At 41.9% G+C, this 27,092-nt stretch overlaps 1 protein-coding gene and 1 long non-coding RNA gene across 2 annotated transcripts in view; both read right to left on the bottom strand.

Annotated features, from left to right (window-relative positions):
* Positions 1-27,092, bottom strand: part of LOC138683504 (uncharacterized) — a 612,710-nt gene that overhangs the window by 360,446 nt on the left and 225,172 nt on the right. The gene's annotated exons all lie outside the window — the stretch shown is intronic.
* LOC138683498 (zinc finger SWIM domain-containing protein 6-like) overlaps positions 1-27,092 on the bottom strand; it is a 158,066-nt gene that overhangs the window by 58,929 nt on the left and 72,045 nt on the right. Inside the window, exon 2 of the mRNA XM_069775393.1 lies at positions 7,613-7,969. Coding sequence (XP_069631494.1) covers positions 7,613-7,969 — 357 coding nt within the window. The remainder of the gene's footprint in view (positions 1-7,612; positions 7,970-27,092) is intronic.

The raw sequence follows: 27,092 nt of genomic DNA, 5'->3' as shown, positions 1-27,092 counted from the left end.
CATGGTCTTCACCATGGGCTGCAGGGGAATCTCTGCTCCGGTGCCTGGAGCACCTCCTCCCCCTCCTTCTTCACTGACCTTGGTGTCTGCAGGATTGTTTCTCTTACATGTTCTCACTCCTCTCTCTGCCATTTCTGTCCCAGCAACTTTTTTCCCTTCTTAAATATGTTATCACAGAGGCACTACTACTATCGCTGATTGGCTCGGCCTTGGCCGGCAGTGGGTCCATCTTAGAGCCAGCTGGTATTGGCTCTGTTGGTCATAGGGGAAGCTTCCAGCAGCTTCTCACAGAAGCCACCCCTGTAACCCCCCAGCTACCAAAACCTTGCCATACAAACCCAATACAATGTTGTATATAAAGAAGAGAGGTTTGTGGGTCCAGGGGAAAGGAGTACTGCAGAGGTTTTTAGATTTGTTTATTATCCTGTTTTGGATATCTTGACTTTAATCTAAAGGTTCTTTAAAACAGACCTAAATTTCTCCTTAGTAGTGTTAAGCACTTAAAAATGACAGCCTCTGAAAAGGTATTTAAATAAACAATATTTTATAATAAAACATTAAAATCAAGGTGAGTTTTTTCCTCCCATCTCAGCAACTATTCTAGAATGCTTTTATGAAGGAAATTACACTTTACATAGTATTTCAACAACTGCAACATTAAAACCACTCTCCCTAAAACACCTGTGTAATTTTTGTACCTTCAGCAGTCTTGCTCAGATTTAAGTGACTGCTAGTGAGCACTGCTACTGATTAACATGAGGAAAATCATCACCTCGGTGCCTCTGAGCTGTGATGGCTCTGCAAAGCTAAACAAAGAGTAAAAAAAAAAAAATAAATCTCCAAGCAAATCCAAAGTCTTTAAGCACTAAAGGCATTTCCATCATAAATAAGAGTTACAGCTGTGTAAGACTATGGTGCTTCTGAAGGAGCATTTTTACATGGGCAATGTCATCAGCACAGAGTCAATTCAGAGCATCTCTACCTGAATTAGCCTAGTGCCAACTAAGATGACTGGATTTATATCAGGCAGTGCTTTGGCCACAGGTTGCTCTAACTGAAATTTTGCAGTTGATATCAGTGATTTTCCACTTTTGGCCTCTTCTAAAGGCTGACAAAACTAAAATAAGTTCTTGCACCATCTAACAATCTACATATTTCTGAAGAAGCCTGCACCTTCACTGGATATTTTTTTAAAAGGTATTCAAACTGAAAAGGTTGAAAAGCACTTATCTAGACTGTCATGGAAACAACTCAAGGTAGTGCATCACCATACCAGATGTAAGGTATTTTAAGCATGCCAAAGACTCGTTAACTTGACATTTTGATTTTGGGCTTGTCACAACTGTGTAATCTCTATCTCTGTTAGGTTTTGAGAAGATGTTAGAAATTGAATTGCATAACACAATCTATCACTTTTAAATCCCAGATCATGTTACCTCTGTAGCCAATACTAAAAGAAGGATACTGGCAGGGAAGGAAAGTTACAGGGTCAGATTTGTAAAAACTTGCTTTCAAAGAAGTCCCGAGAACATGAAAAGCAAAGATAGCTACAACTCTTCAGGTGGCTAGGAATTGAAAGATGTATAGAAACATTGATTCTATTGATTTAAGCCTTTATTTCACAATTGCAGCTCTACCATGTAGTTGAATCTTTTAAGCAGTTGCAGGGAATGCTAGAATCTTTATTCAATGAAAATACAACTGGAAGATTTAAAGGGTCAGAGGGATGTCTTGTCTACTAGTTGCTGAGAGAGTCAAAAAAAGTCTTCCAGCTCAGCAACTTCCTAAACTGCCTCCAACTTCAGAGCCTACAGTTGTGAACGCTGCACTGCTGTCCATATATATATAGAGAGAGAGAGAGAGGTTAATAAGAAATTGTGTCTTTGAAGATGTGAAAGAACTCTCCTGCCTTCCACAGGAACCATAAGTGTCTCAGAAGACAGGAATCAAGCCCAAGACAGTACAAAAACCAAGGAATGAAAAACTTCCTCTTCTGTGAGTGCTTCCATCTTTACTATGTTAGTTTTAAGGGGCTTTCAATTCAGCCAGCTACATGAAACACATGCTGATAAGTCTTCAGTTGCAAAGAATGATATAAAAATGGAAATCAGGCTGCACAAGAACAAGCAGTGCAGCTGTTGAACAGACCCAGGTTTGCAGTATCACCTTGCAAATAGTTTAAATATTTCATTGCTCTAAAACACAGAGAAAAGACCTGTGAAAAGGAACTATATAAAAGCACCAATATACAAAACACACATATTTATCCCTCACTTCAATGGAGATTTATCTTTAAACAGTCTTGGTATGGTTACTTTTAAGTCATATTAAAAATAGCCTAAGATTCCTCAGCTAAGCTTCCCTATTTAGGGAAAAAACAAAATTCCTTCCATAACTGTTTACATTTTATCAAAAGCTCATCGGTCAGTTTGTGCTACAAGGTTAAATTTCAACACAGATACTGCAAATTCTTTAAACAGGGTTCCTTTACAGGAACAAGGGCACCCGCTGCCCCATGCCAGCGGCACTGCCCCCACCAAGGCCTCTTCTCCCAACGCAATCCCAAATATACCTTCCCCAGGGGCTCAGCATCGCTATACTTACACCAGTGTTATTTTCATGCCACTGGGTTAGAAGACCATAAAAGCTGAAGACACCAAGCTGAGGGTCTGAGCTCTACGATGCTATTCAACACAGTACTACAGATACTTCCGACTCAGAGCAATATTTCCTCACAAGATCGTATTATAAGCTACACTCAGTATGATCAAAATTTTTAATCGGGATGTATAAAGAAATTCCAGTATACATGTAACTGGCACCAGCTACGGTTGTAATTCACTGATCTTTCAACACCATTAACAGTCTTCAGCAATAGCCATGGACTAACAAGGCATAGAGACAGCATGTCCAATCATGCACAAGTCCAAACCCCCTTTGCAGCCCTGGCAGCAGCTGGGTCTCCTGGCAGTGCTGCCAGAGAAGCCTCAGCTCCCACTGCCCATGTCACTCTTGTTTTACAGTTGAGACACAACCATCTCATCTCAACGAGGGACTTTTCAAGATCACTACATTCACCTACAGTCAACTGATCTAGTCTGCTTCCTCTCCCACTAGCACACACATCACTCTTGAGCAACAGACAGAATTCCTACACTCCCACTTTTCTTCTGAAGACGTGGGACCGGGTGAGTAGACAAGAAACTATCTGAACAAGCAACAGGACTGCAGGAGGGAGCTGCCTTAGGAGCTGTGAAATGAAGCTGGCAAGAAGGCTCAGGCTCAACACCAGATAGATCTGAAGGGTCAACCCAAAGGCAGCAGCTTCACTTGGGGTGCAGCGTGGCCCCGAACAGGCACTGCAAGGCTTCCGCAGATGGACAGTTTGGCTGTGGAGGGGAACATGGGCAGCCCTGAATTTAATTTCTGCAATGCAGTTTGGTACCAAGACCAAATCCCTTTCCCCACTCAAAGTGGAGATAAGTATTACTTATGCACTTTAGAGGGGTGTCATGAGAATAAATTAGTTCCCATTTGAACTATGAAAGTGAAAAACACTGTATAATTATACTAAATATTAAAACTTGTAATTAAACTGTGACAGTTTATAGATACTAACATATTATCTCCCTCCCTCCAACCTCTGGCTTTGTTAACTTATCATGACTAGTCTTTGAAATAGGTTTTATGTCATGTACTTACAATACAATAAATAAAGTATTTATACTCAGTATACAGATAGGGCCATACATACTTACTCATGCTCTTTTACTAAAATTACTAAATTGCAATCTTAGCAATCAAAGGAGGAACACTGAACACCCAAATAAAATTTGAAAACAGGGTAACAGCCTTTTATATTTATAGTCATAACAGGGTACATGTTAAATATAATCAACTCCCAAGTTCTAAGAAGCAGTATTTAGAAAAATTAAACACTTTAACCATTTACATAGCAATTTTAAGAGCAACTGCTTTCAAAATGAGCAACTGCATTCAAGAACTGGTGTCATATATGGAGAACTTAACCTTGAAAAGTAAATAGAAGAAAGCAAAGGGCTTTGACTAAAAAAGGCTAAGAATAGCCTATATTGCAGACTCCTCAGGAGCAAGTCAACAGTAATTTTTGCTTAAAATAACAACAGAATGTAGCATCTTCAAGGTAAACTGCTTCCCTGGTCCTTATTTCTGAAGTCTCACAAGAGTTGTTTTAATTTTCAAATGAAACCATACCAAATTACTCACTGAGCCATACCGAATTTTTTTAACTTCATTTTATAAAAATCTTATGAATTTAAGTATACAAATGAACCATAGATTAGTTAATTTTTATTAAATGTCATCTGTCCTGGTTTCAGCTGGGATAGAGTTGATTGTCTTCCTAGTAGCTGGTACAGTGCTATGTTTTGAGTTCAGTATGAGAAGAATGTTGATAACACTGATGTTTTCAGTTGTTGCTCAGTAGTGTTTAGACTAAAGTCAAGGATTTTTCAGCTTCTCATGCCCAGCCAGCAAGAAGGCTGGAGGGGCACATGAAGTTGGCACAGGACACAGCCAGGGCACCTGACCCAAACTGGCCAACAGTGTATTCCATACCATGTGATGTCCCATCGAGTATAGGAACTGGGAAGTGGGGGCGGGGAATCGCCGCTCAGGGACTGGCGGGGTGTTGGTCAGCGGGTGGTGAGCAATTGCACTGTGCATCATTTGTACATTCCAATCCTTTTATTACTACTGTTGTTATTTTATTAGTATCATTATTAGTTTCTTCTTTTCTGTTCTATTAAACTGTTCTTATCTCAACCCAGGAGTTTTACTTCTTTTCCCGATTTTCTCCCCCATCCCACTGGGTGGGGGGGAGTGAGTGAGCAGCTGCGTGGTGCTTAGTTGCTGGCTGGGGTTAAACCACAACACATCCCATGGCAGCATTAAGAAGAAGATATGGAAAAACAATTACAAATAAAAAGCATGAGTACTATGCAAAGACTGAATGGTATCACATAGAAACCAATACTGCTGTACTCTGATTCACAACAGAATAGTAATTGATTTTATAAACTTAGTGTGCTCAGAATTATTCTAAACAGTAATTAAATAGAAACAAAGATCATAAAATTAACAATTCAAAAATATTATGCCTTTGATTCCTCAAATGATTCAAAGTTTAGACATAAGTCACTTCATCTTGTACTTAATTTCAGAACTCCTGCGTGAAATATAACACCTGTTCAGCAGTGCACAGCATCAAAGAAAAACAGCAACTGCTGTGAAGCAGCCACTGCTAATAACAGAAAATGTAAAGACAGGACAAGTGTGCTGATTTTGACTGGGATAGAGTTATTTTTTTCCATAGTAGCTTGTATGGGACTATGTTTTCGATTTGTGCTGAAAACGTTGATAACACAGGGATGTTTTCGTTATTGCCGAGCAGTGCTTACACAGAATCAAGGCCTTTTCTGCTTCTCACATCACCCCACCAGCGAGGAGGCTGGGGGTGCACAAGAAGTTGGGAGGGGACACAGCCGGGACAGCTGACCCCAACTGACCAAAGGGATATTCCAGACCATATGATGTCTGCTCAGCAATAAAAAGCAGAGGGAAGAAGGAGGAAGGGGGGGACGTTCAGAGTGATGGCATTTGTCTTCCCAAGTAACCGTTATACACGATGGAGCCCTGTTTTCCTGGAGATGGCTGAACACCTGCCTGCCGGTGGGAAGTAGCGAATGAATTCCTTGTTTTGCTTTGCTTGCGCGCGCAGCTTTTGCTTTATCTCTTAAACTGTCTTCATCTCAACCCACACGTTTTCTCACTTTTACTCTTCTGATTCTCTGCCCTATCCCACTGTGGGGGGAGTGAGTGAGCAGCTGTGTGGTGCTTAGTTGTTTTTTTTTTGTTGGGTTTTTTTTGAGATAAAAAAGAGAATTTTTGAGAAGAGAATTTCCTCATCCAACTCCCAATTCCGGACTTTCCTTTAATCAAAGCTGTTTCTGGTGTTTCTGTGCCAGGTCTCCTCTTTACTTTTATAAGCAAGTTTTTCCTCTTACTTACCTGTGCCTTAAAACAGCATTCAATATAATTCCTCTTCAAACATTGGTTTAGTGAGGTTAAACTTTTCAAAGCAAGAGAGGCAAGACAGTTTTGTATTACAAACTGAACACCTGCAGCACAGGAGATATGACAGAGTGAACAGTGATCTTATGTTCAGCCGCCTATGCTGTTAGAACCAGGGGTAGATTTCTTCCGGTTAGCTTTTTTATTTCTAATTTAAGGAATTTGCAAGATCAAAATAACAGAATTACAGTATGAATCCCAGAAGAACGTCCACTTGCTATATAATCAGAGGAACTAACTTTTTCCTTAAAAGAATCCTGGAATTAACGTCATAAACATATCTTTAAATAAATAAATCAGACCATGGTTTCATGGGAGTCTGAGAGGAAAATCAGGATACTATAGATCCTCTTTTGTAACCCACGTTTATTTGGTTTATTTTCTTGTGCTGCCTGGATTTTCTACTTCAGTTTTTGGCATTTTATTAAGAAATACTAACAGTCAATAAAGACACACTGCAATCTCATTTACTAGGAAAACAGCAACATGTAAAAGACAAACTTTAGTTTTGTGGATATTTTTTAAACTACCCTACTCGAACTCATTGTGAAATTTCATAATTTATTAACAACTTTGGTTTTTGTTTCCCATTCTTTTTGCTATTTGGGCTGTGATATAAGCATTAAATCTCTCTCTAAAAATACTTTAAATACTAACGAATAAAGAGATATTTTGATAATAAGGAAATAGCTGACAAAGATCAACATGCCTGTGATTAGTATAATTACAATGTTGATGAAGTTTAAGCACTCTCTACAACACCCTTTCTGTCATTTCTCCTCTTACATTAGCCACAGTACAGCTAATATAACCATTATAGCCATCATATGTCCTTCCTTTCCCACCCTTACCTTCCCCTTTTCTAATCACCCTTGACTGTTTTAGTGTTCTCTGCACCACTTGCATACTCACCATAATTCTTCCTTCCCCTTAATTCCTTACGTTCAGGCTATTACCAACTCTCATGTGATACACGCCTTCAGCTTACAACATCTGAGCATCTTCCTCTATTGCTTAGTGTCCTGCACCTGCTTTAGCTTCCCTTTCCACTGCCACCAGGCAGCTCTGCAAACCACCCTCTCATTACGTCCCACAACAAGTAGAGCAATTGCCTTGCCTCTGGCCACATCCCCATAGCCCTCAAAGCCAAAGAACACTGCTCCCAAAATTCACCTTCTTGCAGCACCACCTGCCAGGGTCACTGGACCTTAAAGAAAGGGGCTAGGCTACAGATGAGCCCTGTTATCAGAAAGACTCCCTTCTTTTGTTCTACCTACTCTGTATCTAACAAACGTGTCTTTTGTCTTTTCCAAAAAGTATTACTTCCTAAACATCTTAAAGTGAAGATTCAATAACAGAATCCTCTTTAGTAAACACCATAAAATCACAAAATAATTCAGGTTGGAAGGGACCTCAGGAGGTCACGCTCCTGAACGCCACCAAAAAAAGCTCAAAACCAAAGAGGAAACGAAACAAAAGGAAGAACAAGTATCAAACTTACCATGGACTTGATTGATTTCTGAATTCTGAGAAAGAATTTCATCTGCTAATTTTTGAGCAGTTGGCAAAACTTCTGTGTGGTGCACTGTGATCAAATACTGTACAAATTTTTGTAGTTGGTCTCTGTTCATTTGAAAGAGTGTCTCTGAAATGGGAAGATGCAGTTTGACCTGATCTGGCTTGCGGATCCGGTATAAAGAGAGCGCCACAACGTGGGCACAGTAAAATATGTCCTTGTTTCCACAGCTACAGGTCACTGAGGTAATCTTGCAACGATCAAAGCTGATAGCTACATTGCAAACAGTTTCTGGCTCCGACTGCATTGCAGGCTCTGTCACTGTGCCACTCAAGTGGAAACCTGTGAAGGGAAAAAAAAAAAAAAAGAGAGCTTACATTATTAAGTAAAATACCATATTTCATTATCAATAACCTTTCATTAATCAAGTAAAAATCATCTATCTCTGAGAAATTATATATCTTAAAGAACTTGCTTTAATTACAAATATGATGAACCCTTTCTTTCATACATACCCTTTTCATCTCCAATAAAATCAAAAGGAGCTAGTTTACAAGCCCTCTTTGCCATTCCATCACAACATTCATAAAAGTTTGATAGTAAGAAAAACATTTATCTGGTAAATGATAGCTGCAGAAGCAGAGTTGCATCCAATTAAGACCAATGTGAATCTCCTAGTAGCTCAGCAAGATGGCAGCAATTTTCCAAACCCCACACCAGGGAGCCTGCGCCTATCGGCAAATTTAATCATTCTCTCGATAACTAAGAAGGAAGTAGTGCACCCTAGTGGCATGAACCCAGGTCCTAATCTCAACTCTGCCACTGATTCACTGAAACGAGTCACTTTGCTTTCACCTCTCCCGCCACTGAGCTGATGCTAAATCTCACCTTCAACCCAAGCAATCTGGTAGGGCAGCTATGATTGTGTAGCTCCGTGGAGATGGAAACTGCTGCAGTTACCAATACACAGGATATCAGATTTATAATACTAAATGAGACATGCATGCACTGTTTCAGAAGTCTGCATTTCTACTCAGCATGATAAAGCACAAGGCAAAAGAGCTGGGTTTTCTCATATTGTAAGAAGGTATGGTATACCATAAGGAAAATGTTCACTGCAGCCACTACTCAACAAAGCACCCTGTTGAACCAAGGTCTCAAACTCTATTCTCTGAAGATCAGACTTAAACCCATCTCTGTTTCCCCAACATGAAGACCCAGGTTTGGCTCTCAATACTTTATCACTGCAGAATCTGAGTGTTTCTTTTGGATTTTATGTAAACATGACATTGATTTTTGGCTCAAGCATTAAGTCAGAGGTATAGATACAAAGCAATACAAACAAATTTCATATGATGTATCAATATTAAACTTGAACAGACTGTGCATAAAAAATCTGGAACGGATAATATAAGTAAGGTGTTATACATTAACTATTTATAATGGAAATAATATAAAAACACACTCCCTCAAAGTACAAAACTGCTTTAGTATTCTTGAAATACAGGAAAAGTGTGTTGTAGGAAGCAGTATCATATGAAAACTAGGTGGAAAACCAGAAATATATACATAGCTCTAGTCCAAAATGTTACATCTCCAATTGTTTTTAAAAAGCTCTTCAAGCTACAGGAAATGAAGAAGAAAATGTCTCTTTTTTTCCATTTGTTTACGCTTGTATTGGCTTTGTGTGGCAAGGTTTTGGTAGAGGGGGGGTGTTACAGGGGTGGCTTCTGTAAGAAGCTGCTGGAAGCTTCCCCTGTGTCCGACAGAGCCAATGCCAGCCGGCTCTAAGATGAACCTGCTGCCGGCCAAGGCCGAGCCAATCAGAGATAGTGGTAATGCCTCTGTGATAACATTTTTAAGAAGGAAAAAAAGTTGCTGGGACAGACAGAAACGGCAGCTGGAGAGAGGACTGAGAACATGTAAGAGAAACAACCCTGCGGACACCAAGGTCAGTGAAGAAGGAGGGGGAGGAGATGCTCCAGGTGCCAGAGCGGAGATTCCCCTGCAGCCTGTGGGGAAGACCATGGTGAGGCAGGCTGTCCCCCTGCAGCCCATGGAGGTCCACAGTGGAGCAGATATCCACCTGCAGCCCATGGAGGACCCCACGCCGGAGCAGGTGAGTGCCCGAAGGAGGCTGTGATCCCGTGGGAAGCCCGCGCTGGAGCAGGGTCCTGGCAGGACCTGCAGATCTGTGGAGAGAGGAGCCCACATTGGAGCAGGTTTTCTGGCAGGACTTGTGACCCCGTGGGGGACCCACGCTGGAGCAGTGTGCTCCTGAAGGACTGCACGCTGTGGAAAGGACCTATGCTGGAGCAGTTTGTGAAGAACTGCAGCCCCTGGGAAGGGCCCACGTTGGAGAAGTTCGTGGAGGACTGTCTCCCGTGGGAGGGACCCCACACTGGAGCAGGGGAAGAGCGTGATGAGTCCTGCCCCTGAGGAGGATGAAGCGGCAGAAAATAACATGTGATGAACTGACCGTAAACCCCATTCCCCATCCCCCTGCACCGCTGGGGGGTTTGGTAGAGAAATCCGGGAGTGAAGTTGTGCCCGGGAAGAAGGGAGGGGTGGAGGGAAGGTGTTCTGAGATTTGGTTTTATTTCTCATTACCTTACTCTGGTTGATTAGCAATAAATTGAGTTAATTTTCCCCAAGCTGAGTCTGTTTTGCCTGTGATGGTAATCGGTGAATGATCTCTCCTGTCCTTATCTCGACCCACAGGTCCTTTGTTATATTTTCTCTCCCCTGTCCAGCTGAGGAGGGGGAGTGATAGAACGGCTTTGGTGGGCACCTGGTGTGCAGCCAGGGTCAACCCACCACAACACTGTACGTTTCAGAGCAGGTTGTGCAGTCAGCATCACTGTCTGGATTACATTCAACTGCAGTACTCCGATACTCTACCCTGAAGGACATACACATACAACAACCACGATTTTGCAAGAGGATGTTTACCAGTTAAAGCAGTTAGAGTTGAAGCTGAAGAGGCAGTAAGCTGTAAAGTACACAGAGAGAAAGTGGGGGAGAAAGCAGCAGCCCAGGCGTAAATGGTATTCTTGCTCTTGGCTCCACTCAACGCTTACACAGAGAAGGAGAGGGGAATTAGAATCATAGAATCATTTAGATTGGAAAAGACCTTTAAGATCATCAAGTCCAACCATCAACCCAACACCACCATGCCCACTAAACCATGTCCTGAAGTGCCTTGTCTATGCGTTTTTTGAACGCCTCCAGGGATGGTGACTCAACCACTTCCCTGGGCAGCCTGTTCCAATGCCTGACAACCCTTTCAGTAAAGACATTTTTTCTAATATCCAATCTAAACCTCCCCTGCTGCAACTTGAAGCCATTTCCTCTCTTCCTATCACTAGTTACTTGATAGAAGAGACTGACACCCACCTCGCTACAACCTCCTTTCAGGTAGTTGTAGAGAGCAATAAGGTCTCCCCTCAGCCTCCTTTTCTCCAGACTAAACAGCCCCAGTTCCCTCAATCGCTCCTCATAAGACTTGTGCTCCAGGCCCTTCACTGGACACTCTCCAGCAACTCAATGTCTTTCTTGTAGTGAGGGGACCAAAACTGAACACAGTACTCAAGGTGTGGCCTCACCAGTGCTGAGTACAGGGGAACAATCACTTCCCTAGTCCTGCTGGCCACACTCTTTCTGATGCAGGCCAGGATGCCATTGGCCGCCTTGGCCACCTGGGCACACTGCTGGCTCATATTCAGCTGGCTGTCAACCAGCACCCCCAGGTCTTTCTCTGCTGGGAAGCTTTCCAGCCACTCTTCCCCAAGCCTGTAGTGCTGCATGGGGTTGCTGTGACCCAAGTGCAGGACCCGGCATTTGGCCTTGTTGAAACCTCATACAATTGGCCTCAACCCATTGATCCAGCCTGTCCAGATCCCTCTGTAGAGCCTTCCTACCCTTGAGCAGATCAACACTCCCTCCCAACTTGGTGTCGTCTGCAAACTTGCTGAGGGTGCACTCAATCCCCTCGCCCAGATCATTGATAAAGATATTAAAGAGAACTGGCCCCAAAACTGAGCCCTAGGGAACACCACTTGTGACCGGCTGCCAACTGGATTTAACTCCATTCATCACAACCCTCTGGGCTCATCCAGCCAGCCAGTTTTTATTGCCCCTTGAATCATGAGCTCCTCCCTCAGCTTTTCCCTTTGGTTTTTAAGTAGTCACGGCATGCTCCAATGAGTGCCCTATCTCAAAAAAACAGGCTTTGTTAAAAGATAGCCAGCTCTATTTCAGGTTAATTCCTAGTAAATGAGAATTGAATTGGTGATCTCAAAGAAACCGTATGGGAGATTTTTATTTTTTTTTAATATCGCTTTCCTATGAAGCATACATAAAACTCTCTCATCTGAGCTGAATATCCTGGTCTTGGCTGCAATACACTTAATTTTATTTCTTCTAGTAGCTGGTATAGTACAATGTTTTGGATTTAGCATGAGAAGAATGATGATAACGTGCTGATGTTTTCAGCTGTTGCTAAGTAGCATTTATACCAAGAAAAGGATTTTTTCAGCTTCTCATGCCCAGCCAGCAAGAAGGCTGGAGGGGCACAAGAAGTTGGGAGGGGACACAGCCAGGGCAGCTGACCTAAACTGGCCAACGGGGTATTCCATGCCATGTGATGTCACATCTAGTACAGAAACTGGGAGGAGTGGGGGCAACGGATCACCGATCGGGGATTAACTGGATGTCAATCGGTGGGTGGTGAGCAATCGCACTGTGTATCACTTGTATATTCCAATCCTTTTATTATTACTGCTGTCACTTTATTAGTGTTATCATTATCATCATTAGTTTCTTCTTTTCTGTTCTATTAAACAGTTCTTATCTCAACCCATGAGTTTTACTTCTTTTCCCAATTTTCTCCCCCATCACACTGGGTGAGAGGGAAGTTAGTGAGCGGCTGCGTGATGTTTAATTGCTGGCTGGGGTTAAACCATGACATTAGTTACTTCTTTTCTCTTCTATTACACTGTTCTTATCTCAACCCACGAGTTTTACCTTTTTCCTTCCGATTCTCTCCCCCATCGCACTGGGTGGGGGGGAAGTAGAGTGAGCAGCTGAGTGGTGCTTAGTTGCTGGCTGGGGTTGAACTACAAAACCTGTGGCTTTACCTGTGTGACCATGGAGAGGACATGAGGAAATGAGATGGAAAACCTGCCTCGGTCCTAGATACACGGGTACGTGAGTTGCGAGGAAAAACCACCACAAAAGGGGACTCTACCAGGAAAAATGCTGCTCCAGCTTCCAAACAGAGTAGAAGAAGGGCCTATCTTATTTCTGATCCTCTTGAAGGAACTTCTGAGTCAATTTTACAAGAAGTGAGTACTGGAGACTCTGACCAGAATTAGAGGGGCCCTGCCTCCAGCCAGGTGGAGGAAAGGGATAACCGGGTCTATTGGACTGTGTGGATTCGATGGCCTGGCAAGTCAGACCCACAGGAGTATAAAGCTCTAGTAGACACCGGCGCACAGTGCACTCTAATGCCATCAAGTTATAAAGGGGCAGAATCCATTTGTACTTCTGGAGTGACAGGGGGATCCCAAGAGTTAACTGTATTGGAGGCTGAAGTAAGCCTAACTGGGAATGAATGGCAGAAACACACCATTGTGACTGGTCCAGAGGCTCTGTGCATCCTTGGCATAGACTATCTCAGGAGGGGGTATTTCAAGGACCCGAAGGGGTATCGATGGGCTTTTGGTATAGCTGCCTTGGAGACGGAGGGCACTGAACAGCTGTCTACCCTGCCTGGTCTCTCTCAAGACCCCTTGATTGTGGGGTTGCTCAAGGTTGAAGAACAACAAGTGCCAATTGCTACCACGACGGTGCACCGGTGGCAATATCGCACCAACCGAGACTCCCTGGTTCCCATCCACAAGTTGATTCGCCAACTGGAGAGCCAAGGAGTGATCAGCAAAACTTGGTCACCCTTTAATAGTCCCATATGGCCAGTGCGAAAGTCTAATGGGGAGTGGAGACTAACAGTAGACTATTGTGGCCTGAATGAAGTTACACCACCGCTGAGTGCTGCCATTCCAGATATGCTATAACTTCAATACGAACTAGAGTCAAAGGCAGCCAAAGTGGTATGCCACAATTGACATTGCTAATGCGTTTTTCTCAATCCCTCTGGCAGCAGAGTGTCGTCCACAATTTGCCTTTACTTGGAGGGGTGTCCAGTACACTTGGAATCAATTGCCCCAGGGGTGGAAACACAGCCCCACCATTTGCCATGGACTAATCCAGACTGCACTGGAAAAGGGTGAAGCTCCAGAACACCTGCAGTACATTGATGACATCATCGTATGGGGCAACACAGCAGAAGAAGTCTTCGTAAAAGGGAAGAAAATAATCTAAATCCTTCTGAAAGCCGGTTTTGCCATAAAAGTAAGGTCAAGGGACCTGCACAGGAGATCCAGTTTTTGGGAATAAAATGGCAAGAAGGACGTCGTCAGATCCCAGTGGACATGATTAATAAAATAGCAGCTATGTCTTCACCGACTAATAAAAAGGAAACACAGGCTTTCTTAGGTGTCATGGGTTTTTGGAGAATGCATATTCCAAATTACAGTCTGATTGTAAGCCCTCTCTATCAAGTGACCTGGAAGAAGAATGATTTTAAATGGGGCCCTGAACAACAACAAGCCTTTGAACAAATTAAATGGGAGATTGTTCATGCAGTAGCCCTTGGACCAGTCCGGGCAGGACAAGATGTTAAAAATGTGCTCTACACTGCAGCTGAGGAGAATGGCCCTACCTGGAGCCTCTGGCAGAAAGCACCTGGGGAGACCCGAGGCCAACCCCTGGGGTTCTGGAGTCGAGGATATCGAGGATCCGAGGCTCACTATACTCCAACTGAAAAAGAGATACTGGCAGCATATGAAGGAGTTCAAGCCGCCTCAGAAGTGGTTGGTACTGAAACACAGCTCCTCTTAGCACCCTGACTGCCAGTGCTGGGCTGGATGTTCAAAGGGAGGGTCTCCTCTACACATCACGCGACTGATGCCACGTGGAGTAAGTGGGTTGCACTGATCACACAACGGGCTCGCATAGGAAACCCCAGTTGCCCAGGAATTGTGGAAGTGATCACGGACTGGCCAGAAGGCAAAGATTTTGGAATGTCGCCAGAGGAGGAGGTGACACGGGCTGAAGAGGCCCCACTGTATAATAAACTGCCAGAAAATGAGAGGCAATATGCCCTGTTCTCTGATGGGTCCTGTCGCATTGTGGGAAAACATCAGAGGTGGAAGGCTGCTGTGAAGTGAAAGTGAAAAACACCTCTGCTTCATGTTTCCTACCAAACAACAAGAAACGCTTATGGAAAGTAGTTCCTAACTGTGCCCATTAGCTATTTTTTCATAACTTAGATCAGTGGTTGCATTCCCCCCCCCCCCCCCCCCAAGACAATCAAAAGTCTAAACCATGTTTACCTCATTCAAGTTTTGTCTTTTAAGAAGTGGTTTTCCTTTAAGATGGCAAAGTAATATCCTACATTCAATTCTTTTGAACATTGGAACACTCTAAAAACAGATTAACACCACACTTTGAAATTATTATGAAGTCAAAACTTTGCATGCCACCACTTAGCCTGAAGCTAATATTAACAGCCTGATTATAAACCAAAGAAAACACTGATTTAAAATAGAAAATAGTACCTTAAACATGCTTGCACAAAGATAATAAGGAGTGGGGGGGAGGGAATTAACACAAGTAGCTTATAAGATGTTTACCATATTTAATGAACGCATAGGGTATAAAATAGCTTATGTTTTTAGAGCACTGCCACCTAGAATAAATTTGGCTTTATCACTGCACCCAAACACTAACAGAAGACCAGTCACAAACAACTGCCCAGATTCTACGAGTCACATTCATAAAGGCAATTGTCAGGATTTGATATTTCGAGACTTTTGCATGCAAGAGAGAGTGAAGTAACAATAAATAACTACATGCACACACTCCACTGACAACTTGAAAGTTCACTACTGCTGCCGTATGTCTAAGAACATGCATGCTGTAACGGTGCCAGCACTAGTGACTTGAACCATGAGATTTATTTCTCCCAATGCTATGAATTCAACAGTCGCATTTAAAGAAAAAATTCTTCCAGGACTTCCTTCAGCAGACCAAACCTTCAAGTCTAAGAACTGTTCAACTAATTACATTCATTAGACAAAGGCCTCCGCTAATCCCTCAAGCCAAACTATATGATAGGTCTGTATCACATCTCTGCTGCTCAAAAGCAACCAGTTCACATTGTGGTCCAAGCTGGGGTCATGGATGACTGTGGATGGGATACATCCATACAGGCTACTCTTCCCTGAAGAGAAGGAAAGGCCATTCAATCAGCAAATAATGCAGCAAAATGCCTTCCCCTGGTATATAAGATCTGGACTGTTTTAAGACAGATGCAGACTGCAGCAGCTCCTGCTCTCTGGAGGTAGAGGCATTGAACAAAACATGCTCCCCCTGAGCATGGCCTCAAGGGTCCCTCAAAGTTTCACTGCTATCCCTGCAACTAAACAACTTCCAACCCACTCCATAGGAACACCATACAAACTACAGAATGAGGTACTTGCCAGCATTGCTCACAGTCTCAGATCACATCTCTGAAAAACCTGAAAGTTGTCTGCACTCCAACTCATTTAATATGGATATAATCAACCTCATTTTAGGTGTTTGCAGCATTAGCTTTGTGGGCAAAGCAAAAGCAACAAAATCTTGGTGTAAATAAGAGTTATTAATAAATAAATAGATAAAGGCACCTTCCAGAGAGCAGTAACATAGAACACTACCTCTAGCACAGTGATCTTCAAATTGTGATCTAGGATGCTATGGCAAATGATGCTTGTGGCTCACAAAGCAGAAGCAGAGCAGAAGCAGACATCTCTTCAGTTAAAGGCTTAACATAGTGTCAAGCATTCGCTAGAAGTGTGAATGCTGACTGACTCCTGTCAGGTCAAGAAGGCTAGCAATCCATGGCTGCAGGTCACCCTCTATCAGGTATGCAATCCAAGTTTCTCTGTTTTTAAAACGCTATCAGTTTAAAACAAACTTTGCTCCTCTATGCTAAGAGTTTAACAGCTCCTCTCTCAGTACAATGTATCGTAAGAGCAGCAGTAAACAAAATTTTAAAAGAAATCTCAACGTGACCCTGGAAACCCTGAAGGTGATAGAAAACTACAGTTTGCTGTGAGACACAAGCAGACAGAAAATGTATTTATGTATCTGACAATTTTTCTAATAATATACCCCACAGAGATCATGTGACAGCTATTAAAATAAAATCAAGAATGCCAAAGAAATCATAAGCTTCACAGAATATGTGCAAATTCACATTTTATGATTTATGATGCATGTGTATTGGGTCTGCGTGGTAAGGTTTTGGTAGCGGAAGGACTACAGGGGTGGCTTCTGAGAGAAGCTGCTAGAAGCTTCCCCTATGTCTAACACAGCCAATGCCAGCCGGCTCCAAGAGGGACCTGCCGCTGGCCAAGGCCAAGCCAATCAGCAACAGTGGTAGCGCCTCTGGGATAACATATTTAAGAAGGGGAAAAAGTTGCTGCGACACAGAAACTGCAGCCAGAGAGAGGAGTGAGAACATGTAAGAGAAACAGCCCTGCAGACACCAAGGTCAGTGAAGAAGGAGGGGGAGGAGGTGCTCCAAGCGCCGGAGCAGAGATTCCCCTGCAGCCCGTGGTGAAGGCCATGATGAGGCAGGCTGTCCCCCTGCAGCCCATGGAGGACCCCACGCCAGAGCAGGTGGGTTCCCGAAGGAGGCTGTGACCCTGTGGGAAGCCCGCGCTGGAGCAGGCTCCTGGCAGGACCTGCGGATCTGTGGAGAGAGGAGCCCACATCGGAGCAGGTTTTCTGGCAGGACTTGTGACCCTGTGGGGGACCCACGCTGGAGCAGTGTGCTCCTGAAGGACTGCACACCGTGGAAAGGACCCATGCTGGAGCAGTTTGTGAAGAACTGCAGCCCGTGGGAAGGACCCACGTTGGAGAAAGTTCGTGGAGGACTGTCTCCTGTGGGTGGGACCCCACGCTGGAGCAGGGGAAGAGTGTGATGAGCCCTCCCCCTGAGGAGGATGAAGCAGCAGAAAATACCGTGTGATGACCGTAAACCCCATCCCCCTGTGCCGCTGGGGGGGTTTGGTAGAGAAATCTGGGAGTGAAGTTGTGCCCAGGAAGAAGGGAGGGGTGGAGGGAAGGTGTTCTGAGATTTGGTTTTATTTCTCATTACCTTACTCTGGTTGATTTGTAATAAATTGAGTTAATTTTCCCCAAGCTGAGTCTGTTTTGCCCGTGACAGTAATCGGTGAATGATCTCTCCTGTCTTTATCTCGACCCACAAGCTCTTTGTTATATTTTCTCTCCCCTGTCCAGCTGAGGAGGGGGAGTGATAGAATGGCTTTGGTGGGTACCTGGTGTCCAGCCAGGGTCAACCCATCACACCATGCTGTCCTGACAGTCCAGCTAGTGTACCCTAAAATGTTTATAGGTGAATTGTAATGAAAATATAAATGTAGGCAGGCATCAGGCTCAAGTTTACATTCAGCCATAACAAAGGCTGGAAACAAAAGGTTAAGAAATATTACTAATCTACAGTTAAATTTTGATAAACAAACCTTCACTCTGCTGGTGAACTTTATAGGCCCTTTTTTTTTTTTTGCAAAGGTAACAGGTTGAGACAGCAGGTTGTGCAAACCGTCTGCAAGGATCTGCATCCCAGCAACATGCTGAGGGAGCCCAAGAACAAGGACTGATTACTATCAGTCTTCAGAGGATCAGTGTGAAGACATTTGTTGCTAGCTTTTGAGAAGGAATTTGCTCTACTACAGTGGGCAGAAGCTGGCATCCCTCCTGCAGGAAACAGGCAGCAGAAATTCATCCCATAGCCCAGGGTATCTATCTCCCAATGTGATACCGTTTTAGCTTTTACTGCTACTTAGTTTTCACATCACAACATTTGCAGGGAGAAATTATGCTTATTTGCTACAGCACAAGTATAAATATCACAAATGGAAAGTGACTGCAAATGAAGAAGAGCAACAAAACCAAACTCAGATTAAACCTCCTGCTTTCAATAAAATATCCTTAAAGCAATACAACAAGAAATAGGCTGCTCTTACATTCATGAAAGTAATTATTTAGAGACTATCAGTTGTTTTAAGCAACTTAGAAGATGCTTTGCCTGTCAAACAGATAAAATATGGTCATTTGTTAAAGTTGCTATTTACATTCCTATTGCTAAGAGGTGAAATTTTCCATGTTACATGTCTACAGTTAAAGGCTTACCCTCAACTAAGAATCATCTGTCTCCACCAAAAGGAAATAACAGAAATTAAATCATCTGAGACTGAAGAAAACCTCCAGCAATATCTGCTCATTTTTAAGGGAGGGAAAAAGGGGAAGAACCCAGCTCTAATCCAATTTTTTTTGTTGTTTTGAAGTTTCCCTCCCCCAGGCCAACCTCATCTCTGATCCTTTCACCTTCAACTGGCTCAATGCATGCACTTTTCCCATTTAATGGGAAGTGGATAAAATCCTATAAAGGAAGAAGACAGCAATCACTGATATTAACTTGGGAAGAGATTTTTAAAAAGATTAGAAAATAACTACTTGCTGAAAAGACTGTGTCTGGTTTTCCATAGTCATACTTACAGTTTGGGAAAACCCAGCACAGGATGTCTGAAACACAGGCATCTTGCAGTAAAAGGTATTTAGGTCATTCCAACAACATAAAACATTTAACTGATTGAGTAATTTAAGATTGCACTCAAACAGTTAAAGTTTAAACTATGCAAAAGCACGAGCTAGTATAGCTTTGAAACTAAACTGACCTTCCCTCAGGAAGCATTACACTTGTCCTAAAAGAGGAAACTGCCACTCCCATTTCCGTTACTAGTTGTGGAATAAATAATTTTCTTTGTTTAAAAAGGGCAAGAAAAAAAAAAAGAAAAAAGATCAATGTTGCACTTGTGCCAAATGAAAAATAGCATTAAAACTCCTAGAAAGTGAGACCCTTTCTTTATGGCCACGATTCTATTCTTTGACTTGTATACTAAGTATTCAGAAAGACTTAACTCTTAGCATTTACAAAATTCTTTTATTGCTTTAATTTTATTTATAACAAATGTTTTTGTATTACTGCAAGAGTCAGGATGTTTACTGGACTCATTTTATTCATAATCAAAATGGAAGTAAAAGGAGGAAAAGAGGTTTTTTAAATGTAGAAACAACAACAATGTAGGACTTTGGGGGGGGGGGCTCAGTTAATTTTGGACTGTAAGTTTTACAAGATAAGTGTTTTCAGCAACTTTCTCTAGTCACCACAGCATTACAAGGGACTCCAGCAAAAATAATGAAGTACAACATAGTATTTCCTGACAAATCAGCAGAGAAAAAGCCATTAAAACCATAGGGTTGAAAGAGTTCCAGGATGAAAGTCTAAAAACACACCAACATCACAGATGAGTCACCCTTGCACAGCTGGAGCCAACATCGGGGGAAGCATCTTTCTTTTTCTAGATGTCCAGGGCCAACCACAGTAGAGCCCCAAATGCAGACTGGAATCTTGTGGAACTACTGTAATAAAAATAAAATCTTAAAAAAACCAAGCAAAACACCAAGCAAACAAAACCAAACACCACCAAAAAAACCACCCAAAAAAAGGCACATGCAAAGGTCACCTATATTATAAATCAGAACATCCTTGATAACACTGGCGCACGGCCTAAACCCACACAAGGGGACATATTGTATGAAAACAGGTTCTTGTGGTTCACAGTTTTTCCATACTGTTGCTAGGCTAGATTCTAATTTGCTGCTCGCTGTTCCAATTATTAGTTGATGAAATCAAATCAATATACAGAAGTCCTGGCTAGTACACCTCATCGTCAAAACTGGCTGATAAGACTTGCCATACTCCTCCATATTAGGCATCTCTTTCCAGACGTAGGATGCAGAACGAATAGGCTTCATGTAAGAAAAACAGATTTCCAAAGGCACAGAAAACTGAGTACTTCACTTGTATTTTATAAATACAAAAAGATATGCAAGTATCTGATAGTTCAAATAAAAAAAAAATTACGTATGTTCCCAGGCTCTAATTTCTGGGAGCTGCATGCAGAGCAAGCACTTGGAATAGGTAAAGGGTAGGTGTGTGCAGGTAGGGGAGCCTGACGTACGTTCTACTAAACCAATGCTAGCACATTCAGAGCATGCAGCTGCTCCTCAAACAATGCAGGTAAGATTAATAAGCAATTTTCTTAAAGAGGTAATTTAGGAGCCCACCCCCTCCTCTGAAGCCACACACTAATTCTCCTTGAATGAGCAAAGCATACCATTCTTCCTTGCCAGAGCCAAGAAATTCCTAGGAATATTTACCTCTAACCTGCAGCACCCAGAACTTTAACAAGCTATAGTTATTCTGACTATTCATCAGATTCTAGATAGTGTTTTAGTATGTAACGTGTTATCCAAGCCTCTATTAACATGCATAGGGTTGAACAATAAAATGCAATATGAGATTTTTCTTTTTTTAAATTTGTGTCTCACACCCAGAAAATCAAAACTTTCCAGATTTCACTATCTCAGTCTGTGTTAAGTTTGGAAAGGCAGGGGGAAACAGGAAAAAATGGAACTGCACAATCAAGGAAGCAAAACTTCCAGGGTAAATTAAAGAAAAACAATCTAAGGAAGGAGGACAAGTTATACAACTAAACACAATTTAATTTGTCATTTAGATTTATTAAGCAAGTTACTAGAATTCAACATGCTGTAGTTTGGCCTCCAAGACCAGGTTTTACAGTACCTAAGCTATTAGACTGAGGACCCCAACAAAAAAAAAAAAACAAAAAAAAAAAAACAAAAACAACCCACAAAAAAAAAACCCCAAAAAAACCCAAACCCCAGCAGCACTTCTGGTAACATATAACATCTCTAACTTTCACTGACAAGCCAAGAAACCCCTTACAACTATCCTTTGACAGAGGAAGAGGAAAAGGAAACAATTACAAACCCACCACCATTTATTTCACTTTTACAGCACACTGCAGGCAGACAAAAAAACCCAAGGGGACAGAAGACAAAAACCTCAGGGATGGCAAGTCTCTCTAGCTGCCAGTGAGCCAAGCAACATGCTGCTTTCATGCAATGATGAAGTAACTCTCTCTCTTCCAGATCCCTGCATTCTCTTGCCAATATTTTTTGGCTTCAGCTTCCGATAACCTATCTATACTACAACTATTAGCATTTGTGATAAGCTGGTAGGTGTTGTACTTGTGGAAGTGTGTTTAATGCTTCATTTTGTTAGCTTTGGTTGCCTACTAAAATAATCAAGGGTTAGGCTTGCTGATGAACATGAAACCAAACCCAGAAGACTAAGTACATTGCTGACTAATTTTATGACTCAAGGTTGTTTGTTGATTTTACTTATCTCAAACTACACATTGGTCTTGTAGTGGTAGTAAATCTCCTTTTTGATGCAGGTCTCATACCTACAGGTCTACCTTTTGTGATAAGGAAAGGTTCTCTTTCTATGCTCTTTTCACTTTTATCATAACCTACATAAAAATAACTGGGAGAAAAAAGGAAGAACATTCCAAGTTCTTTGAAGAAAAAAAAAAACCACAACAGGTATTTATATGAACTCTGAAACAGATGCAGGTAAAGATAGAAAGGGTGCTTGCCCTTTGCTGGCAGAAAAGTTGAACAGGAATCATTCCTCTGTCACCACAGTTGTTGATATTATTACTAATGGTTAAAAAGTATTTTCTGGATCAGATTAAGTTAAGATGAAATTCAGCAACATACTGGATTATTACATCATACCGTTGTCACCTGCCTAATGTTGTGGTATCACAGTGCACTTAAATAGCAAGAGAGAAACAAGATTACATATAAATTAGTTCTCAGTGTTGCCCAAGATACTCAAATCAAGAGACTTGCTAGTATTTGAAGTAATTCTCTGTTCTGTTTCTGCCTTTCTTATTGTGATACAGAGTTCAATTCTATAATCTAGCCTCTGTTATGATGATAAAGATCTGTAAACTGAAAACTGGGCCTTTAACTTCTAACACTGTCAATATCCCAGCACCCATCAAAATAAATTTAAATACTTCAGTCAGGGCCCTTACACAGAGGGCTATTGATTTATTTTCTTTATACTTTAAATGGTTCAAAAGAAATTTAAAGTATCTAGAAAGAACACCTTCAGTCTTGTCCCCTACAACAACATCCCCATCCCTTTTTGCAAATCTCCCCTGCTCTCTCACCTGGCAGAATAATTCAAAGGAAGCAGCTGGGTAGTATACCAGAGTTATCCACTTTTTAAATCAAAATAACTAAAAAAAAAAATTAAAATCCATCCATACCCTCTTCAGTCAAATGGGAAGGAAAAGAACTGTTTAACTAGCATCATGCTTCCAGAAGGTTGACTACTCTATGATTTGGTTATTTGTATCTGTTGAGAAAGAATTTAAATAGATCATTCACTATATCAAGGTAGATTAGACTACATAGCAAGGATTACTATTCCCTACATCTGTTTTTTCCTGTTTACTTAGCCAAACAGGAGGCTTCCTCCTCTGATAAGGAGTGAGATATCAGGAGCTGCAAGCATTATCAACTGTTTCCTTAGAAATCTGTCTTCTCTGCAGTCTGAATCTCTGGATGAGAGTTGTGACAGATGTCCATATGATGTCTGCTACCCTTCTTAAATTCTCCAAGCAAGTCTTAGAAGTCCAGATTCATAGACCTAGCTTGGTCCTAACAAGCAACGTTGATGTTTTAAGGTTAAATGGGATCGCTTTTCTACATAAATATTTGAACATTAGACCAACTATTTTCAAAATACTTTGAAAACACAGAATAGTGTCAGTAATGAACCTGAAATACCCAAAGCTTTTTGACCCCTGCTTACTCTGCAAGAAAACCCTGTTTCTCAGCAAGAAAACTCCTAGTTTTCACCTCTCGCAAGACTCACAACTCCGTGAGATGTGCAAGTGCCAGATTCAGTTGCTAGCTGAATCTTCCCATCTGTGGCACACAATAATTGGATCAACAAGCATCCTCACATGCTCTGAAAGAGGGATGAGGGAAAACATTGCTCGCCGCCTCAGTGCCAATTCCCGTGTATGCTTTCACTTGTTTTTATTTCATCTTTTGGTTACACAAAAAAGTAAAATACAAGACATACACCACCTCAGAAGAGACACTGAAACCTATCATCTCATCCCTGCAACATGCATTTCATATGCCTGCTTGTCCATTCGCAGCAATAATTCCTCAGTTTGAATACAAAGTAACAGATGAGTATCCTTCTTTATGAATTTACCCCCAAGAGCTCTGAAACATTGCTCCATTAAAAGCACATTTCAGCACATCCTGCTGGGTTTGGTTGCTAGAACACTCTACCCCCTCCCTGATCCCCTCTGGTCTCTCATGGACTATAGAGCTGAAATTAGCTATTCATTACATGTGAAGGAGTCTCACATAGAGCAGCACCGTGCTGCAAAAGACTGCTACTTTACATGGCAATTTCAGAATTATAGCATCTGCTACCTTACTAATATGTATATTTAATGCTACTGCATAATGTACAGAATTATATGCTGTTCATTGCTTGTTTGTTCAGATATTATGTACTCTTAAGTAGCATTATTCCCTTTGAAAAACACTGTATTCTTTATTAGACCTTCTCCCTGGTGTTCTTTGTAACAGAGCCCCAAATGAACAGCTCATAGACTATTCTAGACCAAAAAACTCCAGGACTCAGGGTGAGGTAACCAAACATGACGAGCTTCTGGCCTGCAACTACTAACATAATTTAGTTAATTTCCTGGGTCTCACTCCCCAGTCTATAGTTTTACATTGTTTTGATATGAAGGGAAGTGGAAAGGGAATCATATCTGGACAACTGGTGGGAAACCTATTGCAGGTTACTCTTGCCATTGGAAATATGAATACTTTATTAGAGCAGTGGCCTTTGCAACAAATTTTATTCTTTCTACTAGAGGACTAGAGTTGTAGTAATATTAAAGTTCTACTACATACAGTTAGTAATAATTTTGTTCACAACAGCAAATTACTTCAGAGGAAAGAAATCAAAGTTTTAAACTAGAGAAACAAGTTTTTTTGGAGTCAAGTGTTGGACCAACACATGTAAGACGTTTCATGTCCTTCAGGAAATACTTCAATGTGCTCCTACACCAAACACAGTCTTAAGACAGTGTCACCAATCATCCCTACACCTAACTCAGGGAAAACAGATTATGAATATGGTTATACCAAGTGACAAAATGACTGGTCATTTAGTCTAGAGGGCAGTGAGTACTAGCATGTACGGCTCCCAGCTCAGAGTTTGACTTTAATTACATACTTCCAAAGCAGCCCAAGTAGAAGGTAACAAATCTACTCTGCATTACTAAAGCAATGCCCTCTGGGAAACACTACTTTAAATCTGCTTTGGAGCAAGCGATAATCTGCTCTCTGTTGGAAGGCAAGTGCAATGCAAGGCAAAGGAGATTCCAATATACTTAGCTAAAACAAACTTTATCTCAACTAGACACTCAGGATTATGCAGGCAGACATTTGCTCTAGAATTAGTTTTCAGATCATTTTGATGTTAGGAAGATTTGGGGGCTATGACAACACGGAAGTACCTCCACAGGCTGCTTTAGGATGTTAGGAACAAAATTCCAACTGGTACATTTTCCTTGTTCCAAACTGCAAATAGATCTAAACATGAAAAAAGCAACAGAGACACCCCTTGCTGGCCAGACAGAGCCTCAATGTAGTCTTCTCTTATCTGCTACAAGTACAGATAGTCAAATAGCCCACTGTTTTGATATGAAAGGATGCCCAAAGCTTTCCTATCCCTCCTTTTTTTATTTACGCAGTAGACATGTCTCATTCCTGAGGATCAAGAGACTCCAATGGACTGGACCTTTCTGCTCATCCAACACACACAGAGGCTGCTCTGATGTGGAACCCAAACACTGCCCTGAGAATTTTGTCAGGCAATGTGGTGATGCTCTGCTTTACAACTTAAGAGAAATCAGTAGGCTGAAGTAGGTTGCTGCCTGCTATGCATCGCTGATCAGAGCATGGACTGCAGATGCCAAAAACACTGTACCGGGGAAGTACTGCAGAAGGAAAGACCAACATATTTCCCTCCCCCCACTGTTACATACGTGTGTGTGCACACACACACACAGAGTTTGCATGCTGTAAGAGTCGGTCAGAAAATCAGCATTGTCATCAGGAACATGAACAGTACGCTACCTGACAATGGCCTGTTTGGAGCGCAGCGGCCGGTCCCAAGGATGGAATGTGCGGTACAAGGTTCCTGGAAGGTACCTGGCTGGAACCGTTAGAGATAACTGCATAGCTACTGTCAAAAAGGATGGATTGCAACTGTTGCCATAACATCGATGAAGAAATCATGAACTTTAGATGAACTTTGCTTCATTATAATACCAAAACACACCTCCTGGTCAAAGGCTGCCCACCTCCAAGACTTACCATGCCTCGGACACTGACCCCGCGCCTGCGTGATAGCCTCGCTTGAGAAGGGCGGAGATATGATAATTGTATTCTGAGAAGGGTGGAGACTCCTGAGGCAGAGGTGGAGCAAGGTGCGTTACTAAGCATAAAAGATGACTTCTGAACAACGGAAGTTTGAAGCTTCCCCACCAAGGACCACAACAATCGACGACGCAGCATCAGCTGGACCCGGAACCGTTAGGATGTCTTGAGATCAGCGGTGGTAGCTATAACCTCTCTTTCTCCTCTCTCTAAACTTTACTTTTCTCCTTTCTTTCACCCATCTCTATCGCGTGCCTCCTCACAGGCAATACAATAAAGTTTTACTGTGTGATTACTGCTATCCCCTTTGGTGTTGGTCACCTTAATTTTGCACTTTCAAGATCGTAGCAAACGAACCATCACGAGTCCACCAAGTGGACCGTGACACATGCAATCAGAACAACAGAAAAATTGTCAGTCTTTTCCATTTTGGATCTGCTTAAGACATTCTATAAAGCAACAAGAAGGATATTTTAATCTTTTTTTTTTTGTGCTGTTATGGGAATATACAAAGTTTCTTTTTCTAAAGTAGTAAGCCATTCAAACAACACATCAATACCTCTCAAGATGAGGCAATGCTGACTGTCCTTCCTCACTGATAGTGTCACAACTATTGAAATCTACAAAGCATGAGGGTGAGTGGAGCCTTTTCTCAAATGAATCATGTCAAATTCATAACAAAAAAACCCCAAAACAAACCCCAACCCCACCAAACAAACAGTCAAACAAATCTATTTCTTCCATCATAGGCATACTTAACAAAGACAACCCCCTTGTAGTCCATATGAAGAGAAATAACCCAAACACCGAAATCATGAAGCAGAAGCAAGATGCTTCTAAAAAAAAGGTT

The sequence above is a fragment of the Haliaeetus albicilla genome, chromosome W (assembly GCF_947461875.1).
Source record: "Haliaeetus albicilla chromosome W, bHalAlb1.1, whole genome shotgun sequence".
Lineage (NCBI taxonomy): Eukaryota > Metazoa > Chordata > Aves > Accipitriformes > Accipitridae > Haliaeetus > Haliaeetus albicilla.
Note: the sequence above shows the minus strand (reverse complement) of the source record. Positions and strands in the feature narration are given on the sequence as shown.